This window comes from Sceloporus occidentalis, unplaced genomic scaffold (genome assembly GCF_023333645.1).
Source record: "Sceloporus occidentalis isolate IW3139 unplaced genomic scaffold, rSceOcc1.0.p SCAF_2, whole genome shotgun sequence".
NCBI classification, from domain to species: Eukaryota; Metazoa; Chordata; class Lepidosauria; order Squamata; family Phrynosomatidae; genus Sceloporus; species Sceloporus occidentalis.
The window spans coordinates 8,967,329-8,982,207 of NW_028316982.1; the positions used below are offsets into that span (position 1 = coordinate 8,967,329).

A 14,879-nucleotide genomic window follows, 5' to 3' on the forward strand; every position below is an offset into this window, starting at 1 on the left:
CCATACTCCGGACTAGATTGCATTGTCCTAGTCCTCAGCATGTTCTCCTTGTTTTCGATAACACCTCATCCCTTAAACATACACACCTCATGCACACTGCTCCTTTTCTGCACAAATTCTAACATAACCCATGCCTGTTCTGTACATCTGTGCCGTAGTCAAAGGACTATTTTTACTTAACTTCATGTGCCATTTTTATTTTATTTGCACAGTAGGCCTCAATCCCCGTTAGACAAAGCTTACAGCTTCTTTATAGGAGGGCATGCATTTTGCAAGTCCCTCATTCATCCACCTGGAGCTGCTATGTATAAGAATGAGATATAAATCTAACCAAATCAAATCAGTCAGTTCTCAGCAGGGAAAAAATAACCTGCAAAGTCTGGTTCCTTAAACTCTGTTGTTATTTACTGCCAAGTCAGCTTTGACTTCTGGTAACCCTATGAATAAGAGACCTCCATGAGCCCTGGTCATTAACAGTTCAGGTCTTGAAACCTGGGGCTGTGGCTTCTTTATTGAATCAATCCATCTGTAGTGAGGTTTTCCCCTTTTCCTTCTGCTTTCCTTTCTAGTGAACATTATCATCTTTTGCAATGAATCATGCCATCTCATGATATGCCCACAATACAATAACCCACGTTTAGTCATTTCTTTAGAGTATCTTGTTTTAAAAATAGCCTTCCTCCCATGATCACATCCCTTATGTGATCATGGCTGTGTGATCTCTGGTGATTTTGAGGGGGAATCTCCTAACTCAGGAAACACTGAAAAAACTTTCCAACCTTGTATCCCTCCTTATGCCCAATAAAGAGCAGAATGAAATTCCTGCTGGCTCAAAGGCTTTGCTTGTCCTGTTTATGCCAAGGATTTAGCCAGAGAACTTGTGCAAGTTAAGCAGAGGTCTGCCTATTGTTAGAGGTTTCTGGATGAACTTTATGTAAAAGACAACATTTAAAATCCACAAAACAGTGATACTTTTATAGGAACAACCAAAATGCACAAAATACATATGGCAAGCTTTCAGAGCTGCACTGGCTTCTTCATCACACAAAGGTGTTAAAAATCATAGTGAAAAAAATTACAGTATTAGCCACAAGCCAGCAATTTGTCAAGATGTTGCTGTTCTCAGTTCAGGTGGTGTGGAAGGGCATTTGTTCAGACAGGTCAAATGGGTTACTGGTATAAGAATCACACGGCTAAAGCATTCCTGACAGATGACCATCCAGCTTTGGTTTAAAAATTTTCAGTGAAGAAGAATGAACCACTCCCCCTGGCATTCCATTCCGTTGCTGAACAGGTAATCTCTCAGGGCTGCTTTGACTGTGACTTCCTGCATGGCAGGGGGTTGGACTGGATGGCCCTTGTGGTTTCTTCTAACTCTATGTTTCTAATCTATGTTAGAAGCACAGCAAAGAAGAAATTTATGTGCCCACAATAAAAAACTGAGCGCCGATTGACCTCAAAGGGGCGAGATATAAATAAAATTTTATTATTTATTATTTATTATAACTGCCCCTAGTCAAAGAGGATGCAAACACCTAATAACTCATGTATAAGTTTAGACATTTTAGTAAAAAATTTGACCCCCCTATAATAGTAGCAATAGCAAGTACATTTCTATACTACTTATCAGTGAACTAGCACTCCCTAATGATTTACAATGTGTAAGCCAATTGCCCCAAACATGCTGGGTACTCGTTTTACCAACCTACAAAAGGATGGAAGGCTGACTCAACCTTGGAGCCCTGTCTGGGATCAAACTCGCAACCTTGTAGCTGCAGTACTGGCATTTAATCACTGTGCCAACAGGTCTCCCTATCTCTGCTATGGTGGTGCTTCTGATCTTTTTGAGTGACTGGGTGGGAAAATGGCAGCAGTGGCACTTCTTGGGCACTTCCCTCCAAAGGAGGGCAAAGAGGAATAAGGCTTTGAAGACTTTGATAAGACTTCTGTGTATGTTTGCCAACTTTTCTGGGTTAAAATCAGGTAAAGTTATCACATTAAAGTTAAAGGCTATAATCACTGCTAATGTAGTCACCATTTTCTTTGCCTTGTCTTTTCATTTTTCTTAATGTGTGTGTTTTCTTAGCCCCAGCCTTGCCTAGTTGCCTCTCATACACATTGCACAGCCACAATTTAGCATAGTTCCCTTTTCATCCATCCAGCCTTCAGGGTGAGCACAAACAGTTATGGCTACTGGAATTTTGTAAGTTCTTTGTCATTTTTTCCCTTTGCTTCCTCTTTTACATCCTTTGTTACATGCCCCTATGTTTTACCCTTGACGTATCCATAAGTTGTATCTAAATCCATAATTTTGGCCCCAAAACCTGCCACTGATTTATACATGAGGTCAACTTACAGTCAAGTATATGTTTTAAAATTATTATGACCAGCCCACATACACCCTCCTTCCCCCGCAATATATGGCAGGCTCCTTACTCCGGCAACGTGTGCAGCGGCTCTGGTCATATTCCAACAGCTCTGAGGGGCGCAGGCGCTCTTTAGAAGATGGTTTCCAACGCTCCTGCTGTAGCCGGATGCGTGCTGCTTCATCCTTGGCAAAGGCTCCTAGGTCCTGAGTATAGCGGCCATACATCTGGCAAGGAGACAACAAAGAAGGATCAAGGGCACTGCCTGACAAAGGAGAAGATGGACTGATTCACAATCCCACAGAGGTCTGAGAAGGAGCATCACTTGCCAATGGGATTCAAGCATCAATCTTCCCAATGAAGGTTTGGCCTTTTCTACTACATGACAGGATGGAAATGTTGGGCCAAGTTGCAGCAATATAGGGCAATACCTGAAGGTTCAATCATGGCTACTGTAAGTGCAGCAATGAATCCACACTGTTTTAATTTGAACTTTAAAGAAGCTATCTACGGTGTTATTCCTTATCACCCATATAGGTCCAGCACCTTGGACAGTTCTTTAAGGTAGGATTACATGGGAGCCACAAGTATCCTCCAGCTCCCCATATAAAAGTATACTCCTTCCAAAGTTTCTAAGCTCTGATTCAGACATGTGGTATCTATTTAAAAAGTCCAAATCTAGAACCAAGTGGAAAAACCATACATTTAGAGTCAAAGATCAGAGTGCGTCTGAACAATGGATGTAAATCTTAACCTATTTTGTTCTACACATGAAAACAAATGATAGCAAAAGTTTTCTCCCTACTGGGAGAGATGATGAAAGGTTTTGTATGAAGAATATGAAAAAAATTACCAAATGCATACATATAGTATTAAATTTGAGAAAAGGGGAAAGAAGCCTATTAAATAACTATTTTCATCAAACATGTTCTTCCTGCTCCCCCAAACTAGCTTCCTTAACTGCAAAACCTTTGCAGAACTGTAACATTCTGTGTCACTAACTGGTTAGAGCCCTGCAGAAGAAAATTCAACTAGTGCTCAATCCCCACCCCTTTCCCCATTTTCCTATAAGAAGGAGATGGAAAGTTGGTGATTTAGGACTCCTTTGGGGGGTTATAGGCAACAAAAATGGGGGGTTGTACAAAAGAATTGGGGATTTTATGCAAAATAATTATATCTTTGGTCAAAAAAACTTGGGTATTTTGAATCTGTTATTTACACACACACACACAGTCCTGGAGTATGAAAAATTTCACAGTAGCTGACCATCTCTCAAGAGGTGGTTCCTTGCAATGAGAAAACCTTTCTCAGTAAGAAGGAAAACATTTCTGAATATTGTGAAGTTGAAGGCTTTCATGGCCGACATCCATAGTTTTTTGTGGGTTTTTTGGGCTATGTGGCCATGTTCTAGAAGAGTTTATTCCTGACGTTTCGCCAGCATCTGTGGCTGGCATCTTCAGAGAATAGAGGATAGCGGGTATGTGTGTGTGTGTGTGTGCGCGCGTGTGTGTGCGCACACACACACCTTCAGGCTATGTGTATAAGAGACATGAATGACTTTCATGTTTAGACTTGGGTCCCATGTCAAAAAGATCTCATTATGTATATGCAAGTATTTCAAAATCCCCAGAAATCTGAAACACTTTTGGTCCCAGCGTTGCAGAAAAGGGAGACTCAACTATACCAATTAATATACATTTGCCATTTAGGAAAAAGACAGAGTTCACTAAAAAAATGCAGGAGTCAAAGCTGAAGGTCTGACATAGGGACTCCACAGCCCTGTTGCAAAGGCTGGACTTCCAGAATCATCAGGCTTCTCAGCTTTTCTTCCACACAAGGAAGAACTCCTCTAGTTTAAGACTCCTACTGTTCTCCCCCTCCAGACAGCACCTTCAACCTGAACACACAGACACACCACCTGCCTTGCTAAATTCTCCTGGCTCTTTGGTATTCTAGGCTTGGAGAAGAGGGAAGGGAACGGAAGCCAGGCACTTAATTTCTTGGCAGGGGTTAAAAGGACAGGCTGAATACAGCCACTGACCCTTCAGAGATGCTTTTCCTGTTTATGAATGCATGCTGGAGCATCCTTGGGATGAAAAGGGACTTCTATCTGCCCAAGAACAGATAGGCTGAATGTACTGTTCTGTCAAAGAGATCTCATACTGGATTAGGGATGTACCACTAATTTTCCTTCTGAAGGAAGCAATGAGTAATTTTAGCAATTTTCCCCCTGTTGCAAGAAAAATTATTTTTAACTGAGGAAACAAAACTTGACCTGCATTGAAAACACCTTTTCTGCATATGAAACATTATTTTCTGTACAGAAAAAGTTTCCTGTGCATCAAATGCTGTTTTCAGTGCAAATCAGTCACACAAAAATGTTGCCCAGAATGTCCCAACCACAGATTTTCTGAGCAGGAAACTACTTTTTTCTGTGGAAAAAAAATCCATACAGAAATATTATTTTTTTCATACAGAATGCTGTTTTCAGTGCATATCAACCGCTTGTGAATTTTGTGCCGAATAAATTCTGAACTCTGAAGATTTTCTTCGGTCCAGGATTTTTCACATCTGGGTTGCTTGATATTTTGATTTCATTCAAAATAATTCACAACTAGTTCTGTCTGTTCTGTTCTGTAATATCCATCAGCTGGTTCACAAGGAGCTGTAAAGCCCTTTCAATGCTGTGACCTTTTGGGGACACAGTGTTCTCAAGCTTTAAAGTTCTTTCTGCTATTGGAAATAATGAAAAGGAGGAATTGATTGGAGAAATGTGTGTGGAGCTACACTTGCCTACAGCAGAATGAGATGAGATATCAGGGCCAGGATGACCCTTTCTCTCTCCCTCTCTTTCTATGGTTACTCTCCGTCTTTCTTCTTCCTTTCTTCTTTCCCGCCTGCCTTCCATTCATGACAGTATCTGGCTGAGAAGATTTTCTTTTCTCTTCTTCCTCAGCCTTCCTTAGCGGCACATGCTGCTGTGGCAGAGTTAGGGATAGCCAGGAAAGCTTTGGGCTTGCTGCTTCTGTTGCCAAAGATGGCAGCTGGCCATGAAACAAAAGGTGCACCAGTTGGAGGTGGAAAATGCGGTAAAACCTTTGGTTTTCTGTACCTACAAGAGGTTTGGAGAACCCAACAACTTTTAACCCTTACTTTGGGCAAGCTGGTACAAATGGGTTACTATTATCACTGCCAAAATGTTGCTTCTCCTCAGGTCTTCAGACTTGATTGAAATTTAGTAGCTTCCAGCTGAGATGATACTGCTGGGCTGGGTGGGAGCCCCAGGCCATAGTAGTAGTCCAGGAGCCCTGGTGGTACAGTGGTTAAATGCCGGTATTGCAGCCAAAACATTGTGAGTTTGATCCTGTAGGGCTCCAGGTTGACTCAGCCTTCCATCCTTTCATAGGTCAGTAAAATGAGTACACAACTTGTTGGGAGCAACTGGCTTGCATATTGTAAACTGCTTAGAAAGTGCTCAGCACTACAAAGCGGTATAGAAATATAAGTGCTATTACTATTGCTATCCTCCTGCTCTGTGTAGGATCTACAATGCAGGATGTAGCTGCCTTGACATCCATCCACCCATCTGGGATATTGATCTCTCCAGGGCTATATACAGTATCGCCCCCAAGCGTCCTCTCAGACCTGCTTCCAAAAAACAGCCTTGGTATACGGAAGATCTTCGGGCCAGGAAGCGGGTTTTGCGACGACTAGAGCGCAAATGGCGGAAACATCAGGCCTTAGCCGACAAGATACTCCTGGACTTTCTTTTGAAGGACTACGGAATGGCAATAATTGCAGCAAAGAACTCTTTCTTTTCTGCGCGTATCGCGTCCGTGGAGTCGCGTCCGGCAGAGCTGTTCAGGGTAGTGAGGGAGCTTACTCAACTCCCTCCTCCCCTGAACCCTATTTTGGAACCATCGAAAGCCTGCTGCGACGAGTTTAACAACTTCTTTGCGGATAAAATCTCTCGGATAAGGGTTGATCTTGACTCCATTATTAGTTCAGAATCTAGAGTAGAGGTGTCCAGAGCCTCCGTGGACTTGGTTAAACTGGATCACTTTGAGTCTGTCTGTACTGAGGATGTGGACAAGATTTTTCGAAGTGTTAGGAAGACGACTTGCTCTCTCGATCCCTGTCCTTCATGGCTGACAGCTCAAGGGGGAACGGTTGTGACTAATATGTTGCACCGTATTATCAATACATCCTTCAGGGATGGGCAGTTTCCATCAACTTTGAAAACGGCCATTGTTAAACCTTTGTTGAAAAAGCCCTCCCTTTATCGGCCTGTCTCGCTGCTGCCATTTTTGGGGAAGGTGATCGAGAGGGCAGTTGCCTTTCAGCTTCAAGGGATCTTGGATGAGACGGATTATCTGGACCCATTTCAAACCGGCTTCCGGGCAGGCTATGGAGTTGAGACTGCTATGGTCGCCTTAGTTGATGATCTCCGTCTGGGTATGGACAGGGGGAGCGTGTCCCTGTTAGTGCTCTTGGACATTTCAGCGGCCTTCGATACCATCGACCATGGTATCCTTCTGGGTCGCCTGAGGGAGTTGGGTATCGGGGGCTCTGCTTTGCAGTGGTTCCGTTCCTACCTCTCGGGCAGATTCCAGATGGTGGAGCTGGGGGACTGTCGCTCCGATAGGAAGGCCCTGACATCTGGGGTCCCTCAGGGAGCGATTTTGTCCCCTATGCTTTTTAACATTTACATGAAGCCGCTGGGAGAGATCATCCGGAGACACGGGGCGCGGTGTTATCAGTACGCTGATGACACCCAAATAGTCTTCTCTGTGTCTCCGACTGATGCAGTAACTAAGGATGGCATCTCTCCTCTAAATGCCTGCTTGGAGTCGGTAATGGGCTGGATGAGGGAAAACAGACTCAGCCTGAATCCAGAGAAAACGGAAGTACTGGTGATTGGCTCTCCTGGTCTGGGTAAGGAAATTTTTCCACCTGTCCTAAATGGGGTCACGCTCCCTGTGAAGGACTCTGTTTGCAGTTTGGGGGTGCTTCTGGACTCATCACTTCACCTTACTGCTCAGGTGGATGCGGCGGTCAGGAGCACCTGTTATCAGCTTCGGCTGATACACCAACTGCGACCCTTCCTTGGCCGGGGGGACCTTGAAACCGTTATACATGCTCTGGTAACCTCTCGCTTAGATTTCTGTAATGCGCTTTACATGGGGCAACCCTTGTACCAAACCCGGAAGCTTCAATTAGTGCAGAATATGGCTGCTCGGCTGGTTACTGGATGTTCCAGGGCCAGCCATATAACACCAGTCCTAAAAGATCTCCATTGGCTGCCTATTCGCTTCCGGGCCGAATACAAGGTGTTGGTTATCACCTATAAAGCCCTAAATGGCTTGGGCCCAGGGTACTTGGAGGACCGCCTCTCCCCATACAATCCGCCCCGCACTCTCAGGTCGGGTGAAAGACATCTTTTAAGAGTTCCAGACGCTCGATATGTATCAGCTCAGAGGGCTTTCTCTATTTCAGCCCCTCAGCTCTGGAACTCCCTCCCCAATGAGCTCCGTACTTCTACCTCCCTCGATGCTTTCAAGAAGAACTTGAAGACTTTTTTGTTCCGCCAGGCTTTCCCCCCGTGAGCCTTGTGGTCATTCTCTTCCCCGTGGCAATGTTTTTGTGTATTCCATTCTACACAGCCACTTGTATAGGGTGTTGTTAGTTTTTACTGTTGTTAATTATTAACTTTGTATTATTTCATGCTAATGTTTCAATTGTCTTACTCTTTGATGTACACCGCTGTGATCACTGGAATAGCGGTATAGAAATAAAATATTATTATTATTATTATTATTATTATTATTATTATTATCATCCCTTGTTTAAATACCTCCACCTCGCCTCACTGGGCACTCAGCTTGGCCTGATCTGACCCAGCTCTGCTGCCCAGGCTGCCAGTTACATCAGGCTGTTTGGGGTGTCACCATCCCCCAGTGCCAGTGAGTTCCAGCTGGGAGGGCTGGCTTATTTCCGGTTTCAGTGCTGGGAGAAGCATTGCACTGGGGAAACAATGGCTATTGATCCACCAGCAGCCTGCCTGCCTCCTTATCTGCCTGGCATTGTTCTGGGTGGCTTTTCTTCTGCCTCCTTGGACAGGGAAGAGGCTTACAAGTTAACTTTGCCTTGACCTATCCCTATGGACCCCTCTCCCCAGTGAAAAAACTGGTCACCTTCCAAAAAGATAGAGGGAGGAATGTACGAAGTATGGTGCAGAGATGAAGGGCTGCCGGTGTGTGTGGGTTGTGCCTTCAAGTCATATTTCTGACTTATGGCAACCTTAAGGCAAACCTATCATGGATATTTCTTGGCAAGATTTGTTCAGAGAATGTCTGCCATTCCCTTCCCTGAGGCTGAGAGAGTGTCAGTAGTCCAAGGTCACCCAGTGGGTTTTATAGCAGAGCAGGGAATCGAATGCTGGTCTCCATAATTGTAGCCCAACACTCAAACCACTCCACCACACTGGCTAGCTGCATGTGTACAAAAGAAATTCAGCATTTTGCTGAATTTTATTTTATTTTTCCCCCTGCCATGAAAGTGAAAATGTTTATTGCTGAAAATAAGGGACAGAATTTAGAGACATTATTTTGGACTAGTGGCAGGTGTATGGCAATGGCGGGGAGGGGGGGAAGATGAGGGCATTGCCATCCCATTAGAATTCTGTCTCCTGAAATGAAGTTCTCTTTAAATCCCCAAATTTCCAACATTGCAGCTGAGCACTTAGAAATAAAGCTTAGGCATCCAAAGAAAAGGCTGTGACAGAATCCTGCGAAACCTCAATGCTAACACTTCCCAAACTTACTAGAACATTGCATATGCACACGGAATCTTTCCATGCATGTACATTTTGTATGCTGCAGGACTCACTTTTGAGACATCTACAACTGCCTGTGAAAATGCACTTTGGCGCATGTGCTGATACCACACAGACTTCATCAGAGAAAGGCAATTCAGTAATCTTGGCTTATGAAAGTAACATATTTGAAGGGATTTCAAGTGAAAAGCTTTTCTGCAAACAGCACATTACACTTTTTTAACAGAACTACTTACAAAATATGCCCTTACTTCCTAAAGACACCAGATCCTGTCTGATGTTGGAAATTAAGTAGTGTCAGCCCAGGTTAGTACATGGATGACAGATCATAAATGAATAACAGGTGCTGTAGGCTATATTTCAGAGAAAGGAACTGGCAAAATTCATTGGATTTTGTCTACCCTAATCTCAGCCAACAATGAGCTATGCTGGCTAGCAGGTTGGTAGGGTTGTAGTCTTCAAAAGTGTTTTAAACTATGACCACACCTGCACTGTAGAAATAATCCACTTTGACACCAATTTAACTACCATGGCTCAGTGCTATGGGGTTCTGAAAAATGTAGTTTTGTGACACATTTAGCCTTCTTTGTCAGAAAGCTCTGGTATCATAACAAACTACTGTTCCTAAAATTCCATAGCATTGAGTCATGGCAGTTAAAGAGGTGTCTGCATTATTTCTGCAGTGCGGATTCAGCCTATGACTCAGAATAAAGTTTTCTCTTCTCCAGCTATTTTCTATAGCAATGGGAAAGAGTCAGTAAGGAGGGCTGCTGAACTCTCATAATGTTTGATGGGGGGGGGGGGCTGTAATAGAGGAAAAAAGAAGGGAGACCTGAGAGTAACAACATAACAATTTCCCCATCTCCTACAGCAGGGCAAAGGCAGGAAGAAAGAGCTGTTAAAATATAAGGTCTCTATATTCCAGTTTGGTTTAGAACTCTGTATCTTCTTCATCCATTCCTAGAAGAGGGCTGAGAATCATATGGCATACCCTCTAACACTTCACAGATGTAAATTGGGACCCAGGTGGCCAAGCGACATCAAGATGGCAAAAAAATTTCATGAAGAAGAACACACAAACTACAAGTGGCTGCAGCAGTTTGCTTTTGCCTGAGGTTACTGGGAAGAGCAAGATTCTGCCTCCTTCTCTCCTCTCCCTCTGCTGAGTTTGCAGCCACTAAAGTAAGCTGAGGACAAAGAGGGAAAGTGGAGGGAGAAGAGAAAATGGGACATTTTAAAGGTAGCTGAAAAAGTGGGATGGCAGAGGATTAATTGGGACTATCCCTACCAAAATAAGACAGTTGGAGGATATGATATGGACTGAACTCCCAGATGCACAGCCAATAGCCAGAATTGCTAAAGATTCTAACTCTCCATATCCAGGGGATTCTTTATCCATGTATTCAGGTGTCCATGGCTTGAAAATATTCCAAAATTATATACATTCTAAAAAGCCACTCTTCATTTTGCCATTTTATATAACTGACACCATTTTACTACTGCGTTGCACATAATGGGACTTGAGCATCCACGGATTTTGGGATCCATGGGGGATCCTGGAACCAAACCCCAGTGGATACCAAAGCCTTATTGTACTATCTTATTTTAAAAGGAAAAGAACGTTTCCCAGATTCTATCACACCCGATATCATAAGACTGAGGGAGTCAGACAGATAGCACCAATACTAACAGGTTAAAACCATTTAAAACAATAAAAAATAATTTAAATGGATTAAAAACATGTTAAGTGCATTAGCAAGTTAAAAAATTGACATAATTTTCAAATTCTGAACATAACATTTGAAGTAAATCAGTGTGACCAAAGACTTAATGAATAGCCAAGATGAGGATTCGAACCCTAGTCTCCAGAATCATAATCCAACACGTAAATCTGCTGGCTCTCTTAAAGATGCTACAAATTGCTTTATAACTCTTTAGCTAATATTGTATTGATTACAATACAATTGTATTGAACTAAATTGATTATTAGGTATACCCTTGACTACAATGAATTTAATTCATTTCCCTATTGTTTGTATTGCATTTAATGGCTTTGTCCCCAAATCAACAGCAAACTATTAAAAATTTGCCTAGCTATTCCTGTATTTTTCTCCTCAATGAGTGTATTGGAGGTTTATGTACTGTTACATATCCATTCTTATAGCAGCAGCAGCAGTGTCTCAGAATGGATAACTAGCAGACCTGCCACACTGTAGAAATAAAGCAATTTGGCACTACTTGTCATAGCTCCATCCCATGGAATCCTGGGATTTGTATGTTGGTGAAGTATTCAGCCTGGCACATTAGAGAGCTCTGGTGCCTCACCAAACTACAATCCCAGAATTCTGCAGGACAGAGTAATAACTATTAAAGTAGTGTCAAACTGATTTATTTCTGCATTGTGGAAAAACCCTGATTGTGCCTGGAGCAGACAACCTAGGTAGAGCAAATACACAATACGTAAGTTGCCCTGTTGAAAAGACAAGCCATAGCTGGGCAAACCCTTTCACTTCCTCCAAGCCAAGTGATGAGAGCATAATAATAAAGAAGCTGCAATTTTAGCCAGCTAGCAGTGTGGTGTAATGGTTTCAACATTGGAATACGACCCTAGGGACCAGGGTATTAATCCTTGCTTGGCCATTGAAACCCATTGGGTGACCTTGGGCAAGTCACACTCTTGTCCTCAGAGGGAGGTAAAGCCAAAGCTCATGAGAGCTGTGGTACAGTCGTTTGAGTGTTGGGCTATGACTCTGGAGGCCATAGTTTGGATCCTCAGTTGGCTATGGAAATTCTTTGGATGACCCTGGACAAGTCACACCCGTTATGCAAAGGCAAATCCTGTAATAGGGTTGCCATAAGTCAGAAACAACTTGAAGACACATAAATGACTGGCAGTGGAGCAGGGCTCAGAAGATGTTTTGGCGGCCACACTTTGCTATTTGCAAAGTGGGGCTCTCCAAAGCATTGGACAACAGCTCCCATCATCCCCAGTAGGAGATGTTGCATAGCACATCTGGAAGGCACCAATGTTGGTCTAAAAGCCAATTATTAAGCTCACATGCAGGGCGCAGTTCTAGTGTGGCAAACGTTTTTGGAGCCTTCACGGAATCATAAAATGATAGAGTTGGCCATCGAATCCAGCCCCTTGTCATGCATAAAGACACAATCAAAGCATTCCTGACAGATGGCCATCCAGCCTCTGTTTAAAAACCCCCAAAGAGAGAGACTCCACCACACTCCACCGTCCTGGAGACAAGCCCCAAAGTAGACAATGCAAAGGGGGGGCGGGGAATCACCCTTCATCATAACTGACAGCTCCACATTCACCATCCAGCTCTCCAAGCTGAGGTACACTGCAATTCCCATCACCAACACTGAATCATAGTGGGCCCTTGGTATCCTCTGGGGTTTTGTTCCAGGACCCCCTGTGGACACCAAAATCCTTGGATGTTCAAGCCCCAATGAACTCAATGGATAATAAAATGATGTCCCTTATATAAAATGGCAAAAATCAAGGTTTCTTTATATATGTGTTTTGCACATTTTCAAGCCATGGGTGCTTGAATCCATGGGTAAAAAGCCCATGGATATGGAGGGCTGACTGTAATAAAAAGATTGAAAATACTCCATAAGTTATACAACAGCAGTGGGGGAAGGAATAGAAATGACTATGGGGAGGGTTGCACATTTGGCAGGCTTGTTTGTTTGTTTAAGGTATAACACTTGGTTTAGGTAACCAGCTGCCCCCTTTCCATTTTCCAACATTCAACCAGTCAAAGTCCGGAGAAGGCAGGAGGCAACATGAAAAACACACCAGCCTTTCTCCTCTCTGGCACTGTTTTCTGGTCTGTCCCTGCCTCCAAGTGCCAAGAGGCGTTGGAATACAAAGGGAACAGTGGCAGAAATCTGTGTCATGCTGAATTTATTCAACAAATCTCTCCCTGGCCGCTCTAATCAGTCCCGATCAGCTGCACGGGGAACAACGGGAGCTTGTGAAGTTTAATCGCAATGGACTGTCCAGCCTGGAGCCCCACCGGCCCAGGGACATCTAAGGTGGAAGTAATGGCCATTCAGAAACACTTTCCTTTGCATAAGTCTGCTGTTTTCAGACTTTCAGCTTCTAGGGCAGGTTCCTCTTGGCAAGTGGGCTGCCAAGGAAGCCAAGCATGGGACTTGGAAGGAGACTGGCCAGATGGAAAAGAGAGAGAGAGCACCATGCATTTTAGAGTGGTGCAGAAAAGGGGAAACTCAGCAGGTGCACAACAACCTGCAAAGTGATAAAACCTGCAGCTGATAAAATCCCTTCCTCTGCACAACCAAAACTCTGCAGCAGTGCCATGCCATTACGTTGGCAAGCCACAGGGTCGTCAAAATGCTACAATGCTCAAGAACTCATTCCCAGTTTGTTAACTGAAGTACACTTCTACAGTCTTCCTATGGAAAGGGGATGGAAGAGGAAGGTTTGCAAATGCAGGGTGCATCTCTATTGCAGAAATAATACAGTTTTGGCACTGCTTTAACTGCCATGGCTCCATGCTATGGAATTCTGGGATTTGTTGTTTGGTGAGATATTTAATCTTCTCTGTCTGAGAGCTCTGGTGCCACAACAAACTACAAATCCTGAGATGCCACAGCACTGAGCCATGGTAGTTAAAGCTGGGTCAAACTGCATTAATTCTGCAGTGCATATGTAGCTTCAGATTAGGCTCTTGCACAAAAGCAGAGAACTTCAGGTCTTGCCCTGCAAAGATTTTCAAGGCACCCAAACCCCCTTTCCTATGACAGCACTGTATGGAGGTTTCTCTGTTCAACCCACTGCTGATTTACTGCAGTTTGTTGATATCCAGTGGTCTCTCCACATTCGCTGGGGTTAGGGTGAAGGACCCTTGTGAATGTGGAAAAACTGCAAATAAAAAACATCTAGGGATAGCCGTGTTGGCCATACAGCAAATCCAATAATATCCAAACAATTATACCTTTATTAGGCCAACCAAAATGCACAATTACATATTGAAAGCTTTCGAAGTCACACTGGCTTCTTCATCAGACAAACAGGAGAAAGAAATTGAAGATATTAGTAACAGGCCTACATGGAGGTGCCAGCCTACAGATAGCCCTCCCTACCATCTAAACTAAGACCAGAAAATGCAGGCCTAACATCTTCAATTTCTTTCTGCTGTTTGCCTGATGAAGAATCCAGTGTGACTTCGAAAGCTTGCAACATGTATTTGTGCATTTTGATTGACCCCATACAGGTATTGGATCTACAAATAAAAAGTTGATAACAGAATCATGCTGCAGGGCCTATAAATGCCTAGAGAAGCTTTTTCTCTGGGAACTTCTCAGTTCTCGAGTACAATGCTATGGTCAACTTCTGGCAAAGTTGGCCTGGAGGACCTAGAGATAATAATAATAATAATATTTATTTGTATCCTGCCTCTCCCTGTATTGGATTGAGGTGGGTAACAACAAACAAAAACAGTAAAATCAAACATGACTATCAATAGATAAAAGCATAACAGGACATATTGGATCATAGTTCCCCAATCTCCCTTCCACCCTAAAATACCATTAAAAACAATTCCCAATAGAATGGTTAATAAAATAAATCAAGATCAAAGTCCGGTGGGTACAGCTAAACAAATGGAGAGTGATAATTCTGAGGAGATCAGTTTGGG

General features: G+C 43.3%; 1 protein-coding gene across 3 annotated transcripts in view; it reads right to left on the minus strand.

The window, feature by feature from the left end:
- The window catches only part of CLCN2 (chloride voltage-gated channel 2), a 91,564-nt gene that overhangs the window by 51,154 nt on the left and 25,531 nt on the right, over nucleotides 1-14,879 (minus strand). For all 3 annotated transcript variants that reach the window (XM_089508717.1, XM_089508715.1, XM_089508716.1), the window contains exon 2: nucleotides 2,437-2,593. In XM_089508717.1, coding sequence (XP_089364843.1) covers nucleotides 2,437-2,593 — 157 coding nt within the window. The remainder of the gene's footprint in view (nucleotides 1-2,436; nucleotides 2,594-14,879) is intronic.